We start from the raw sequence: 4,160 nt of genomic DNA, 5'->3' as shown, positions 1-4,160 counted from the left end.
TAGGTCATAGGCCCGTTTTAGTGCCCTGATAGATTAGTTTGTGTTGTTGATGAGGGTTGGCACAGCAATGAAAGACGTCGGCGGAGATAGCAACGTACAACAGTAATACGTAGACATTCATGGAAGGTAGCGAGCGCATGCTTTAGTGGGAGAGTGGAGACAACATTGCTGTTAATTTCTTTTCTTTTTCTTTTCTTTTTTTTTGTATTTTTGTGTAGATGTTGAATTATTGAAATTGATATGTCGGTAAATGTCATATCAAACCACACCGAATCCTCACCATTGTTAATATGAAACAAATCACAAAGACTTTGACTCATCCATTGTAAAGAGTCAAGCTGAGTGAATATACCTTTGTTGAGTAGTCTATTACTAGGTATAAAGAGATGAGCATGGAACCAATGTTACCATCACAAACTCCATTTTTCTCTGTTTTTTCTTTTCTTCATTAGCCTGAAGAAGGATGAAACGCTCTTGGAACTCAACGAGTATCATCCCTTTTACTTTTTATTCTCTCATCTTCTTATTCAATTTACATTTTCGAGATGTGTTTGGGGTTGCCACTGAACACTTGTGTCGTCCCGAACAAAGAGATGCACTTCTTGAGCTCAAGAAAGAGTTTGAGATTAAGAAGCCTTGTTTTGACGGCCTTCATCCGAAGACAGTCTCATGGGAGAATAACAGTGATTGTTGTACTTATTGGGACGGTGTTACGTGCAATGCCAAGACCGGGGAAGTGATTGGGCTAGACCTTAGTCGCAGCTGCCTCCAAGGCCAGTTTCATTCTAATACCAGTCTCTTTAGAGTTCATAATCTTCGTTTTCTTACTACTCTCGACCTTTCATATAATTATTTTAGTGGCCAAATCCCGTCTTCTATTGAAGATTTTTCTCATCTTACCACTCTCGACCTTTCCAAAAATTATTTCAGTAGTTGGATTCCTTCTTCTATTGGAAATCTTTCACATCTCACTTTTCTCGACCTTTCTGGTAATGAGTTCGTTGGTGAGATGCCATATTTTGGCAGTATGAACCAGTTGACCAACCTAAATGTTGATTCCAATGAACTCACTGGTGTCTTCCCCCTTTCCTTACTCAATCTGAATCAGCTGTCGGATTTATCACTCTCCCGCAATCAGTTCACGGGCACACTTCCTTCTAACATGAGCTCACTCTCTAACTTGGAGTACTTTGAGGCATGGGACAACGCTTTTACCGGTGCTCTACCTTCTTCCTTTTTCGCTATTCCTTCTTTGACGTCTATTGATTTGAGAAAAAACCAACTGAACGGCAGTCTTGATTTTGGGAATATATCTTCACCTGCTACACTAACAGTGTTAGACATAAGCAATAACAACTTCATGGGGCCGATCCCGAGATCCATTTCCAAATTTATAAACCTTCAGGACCTCGACCTTTCTCATCTCAACACCCAAGTCCCAGTTGACTTTAGTATCTTCATGAATCTTAAGTCGCTCCTACTTCTTAACCTATCTCATTTGAACACCACCACGACGATTGACTTGAATGCACTCTTATCCTCGCATCTCGCCTCAATCTATTCAATGGATCTTTCAGGCAACCATGTTTCAGTAACAAGCAAAACTTCAGCTGTAGATTATCATCATTCGCAATTGATTAGCGAGCTGTACTTGTCAGGATGCGGCATCACTGAGTTCCCGAAGCTCTTAAGAAGCCAAAACAAAATGACGAATCTAGACATTTCCAACAACAAAATCAAAGGTCAAGTGCCTGGCTGGCTATGGACACTACCAAGTTTGATATTCGTGAATCTTTCCAACAACACTTTTAGCGGTTTCGAAAGACCAATGGAACTTGGACTACCCTTTATCACCAAACCATCTATGCAGTACTTGGTTGGCTCCAAAAACAATTTCACAGGAAAGATTCCCTCTTTCATATGTGCTTTGCGGTCTCTAATCACTCTTGATTTATCTGGCAATAACTTCAATGGTACAATCCCTCATTGTATGGGAAATTTTAAGAGTACTCTTTCATTTCTAAACCTTCGTCAGAATCGTCTTGGTGGTGGTCTTCCAAAGAATATATTTAGGAGTCTAAGGTCACTTGATGTCGGTCATAACCAACTGGTGGGAAAAATTCCAAGATCTTTCACCCGCTTCTCTAATCTTGAAGTTCTGAATGTGGAAAACAACGGAATCAACGACACATTTCCATTCTGGTTGTCTACTCTTAAAAAGATGCAAGTTCTTGTCCTACGCTCCAATGCATTTCACGGGCCGATACATCATGCCTCGTTTCGTACATTGCGAATCATTGACTTATCGCGTAATCACTTCAATGGAACTTTGCCATCAAACTATTTTGAGAACTGGAGTGCAATGTCATCACTTGGTGCAAACGAAGATCGTGTTAAGGAAAAATACATGGGAGATTCTTTTCGATATTACCATGATTCAATGGTTTTGATGAATAAAGGTGTAGAGATGGAGCTGGTACGTATCCTAAATATCTACACAGCTCTCGATTTTTCTGAAAACAAATTTGAAGGAGAGATTCCAAGATCCATAGGTCTATTGAAAGAGCTTTATGTTCTTAACTTGTCAAGCAACGCTTTCACTGGCCACATCCCATCATCTATGGGAAACCTGAGCGAGCTTGAGTCACTGGACGTTTCTCAAAACAAGCTTTCAGGAGAAATTCCACAAGAACTAGGGAATCTCTCGTACCTTGCCTACATGAACTTCTCTCACAACCAGCTTGGAGGTCTAGTACCAGGGGGAACTCAGTTTCGCAGGCAGAATTGCTCTTCTTTCAAGGATAACCCCGGACTTTATGGCCCTTCTCTTGACGAAGTTTGTGTAGATATTCATGCACCAACACCACAACAACATGAACCGTTGGAGTCAGAGGAAGAAGACGAAGAGGTGTTCAGTTGGATAGCAGCTGCTATAGGATTCGGACCTGGTATTGCCTTAGGATTGACGATTGGATACATTCTGGTTTGCTACAAACCAGAGTGGTTCATGAACCCTTTTAACGGAAACAAACGCAGAGGCCGAAGCAGAAGCAGCATCGCAAGATCCACAAAGCTTAAAAAAGAGGTAATACATATTCTAAATCTGAAAGAATAAAAAAAGTACGTGTATATAAAATTATCTGGATGAGACGATGCATAAGATAAATGAAACTAACGTAATAATGTGTTTGTATAGCCTTCTTAAACACAAGCCCACGTATATCGAAGAAGAGAATGAAGCAACAAACTGAGTAACACTAGAGAGCAAAGAAGAAGCTTGGGGAGAAAACAACCCAGATATGTCCACTTTTAGTTTTAAATGTGGATCAGTTTAGCTTTTATTTGTTCTGCTTCTGTCTGATTCACAAAACTGCTTATTTCAACTGCTAATTGTCATAAATAAACATATCTCTAATTGCGATCGATGCTTTTAAGGTCCAGCATACAAACAACAAATACTACTTTTAGCAAGAAAAACAAGCCATTAGATAATAAAAAATCGATACACAATAACACAAAGAAAAAAAACGGAATGATAAAGATTAAAGATTCGAACACGGAGGAAATTCACAGACTTGTTATGATTCAGTGATAAACAGGGGAACCCGCCCCGAAACTGGATCTGTTTAATAAAAACCACAGCTTGGGTCAACCGGTCTAGAACGCTGCTCCGGTACATTCAAACTACCAAAACCATGTAGTCGAAGCAGCTTTTACAGATTTATAATATCATGGGCCTCCAATACGATCCAATATGTTTGAAACATTGGAGTTTCTCGTATGTTTCAGAAATTGGTGTATCATTCAAAAAGTCAAAAGTCACGAATAATTGATAACTGTCACAAGTAAGAATAAAAATAAATAAGTAAATGCTACTTAAAAGAAAATAGTGAAAACTTGACGACAAAAAAAAAAAAAAAAAAAAAAAAAAAAGAAAATAGTGAAAACTTAAGTATATTTCTACTGTTCCGATTAATAATAACACTTGATGTCACTTGTTATTCTTCTTCATACGTAATCATTTTTGTGTTGGCACGGCCAATCATTGCTTGAGTTGATTTTAATCCAAATTTTAGGAAGCTAATGCGCAACTAATTGAATTTTTTGTTTTTTTAAAGGAACAAGATAATGGACAAAAAGATGATTGCCTCGTAATGATT

General features: G+C 38.7%; 1 protein-coding gene across 1 annotated transcript; it reads left to right on the top strand.

Moving 5' to 3' along the window:
* The first annotated feature begins 351 nt into the window (after positions 1-351).
* Positions 352-3,414, top strand: LOC17890724 (receptor-like protein 12). The gene is made up of 2 exons (XM_006296900.2): positions 352-3,085; positions 3,197-3,414. Exons 1-2 carry the CDS (start codon positions 464-466, stop codon positions 3,203-3,205), a joined length of 2,631 nt encoding a protein of 876 aa, XP_006296962.1. The 5' UTR covers positions 352-463; the 3' UTR covers positions 3,206-3,414.
* The last annotated feature ends 746 nt before the right edge of the window (positions 3,415-4,160 follow it).

Source organism: Capsella rubella, unplaced genomic scaffold (assembly GCF_000375325.1).
Source record: "Capsella rubella cultivar Monte Gargano unplaced genomic scaffold, Caprub1_0 scaffold_3, whole genome shotgun sequence".
Taxonomy (NCBI): Eukaryota; Viridiplantae; Streptophyta; class Magnoliopsida; order Brassicales; family Brassicaceae; genus Capsella; species Capsella rubella.
Note: the sequence above shows the minus strand (reverse complement) of the source record. Positions and strands in the feature narration are given on the sequence as shown.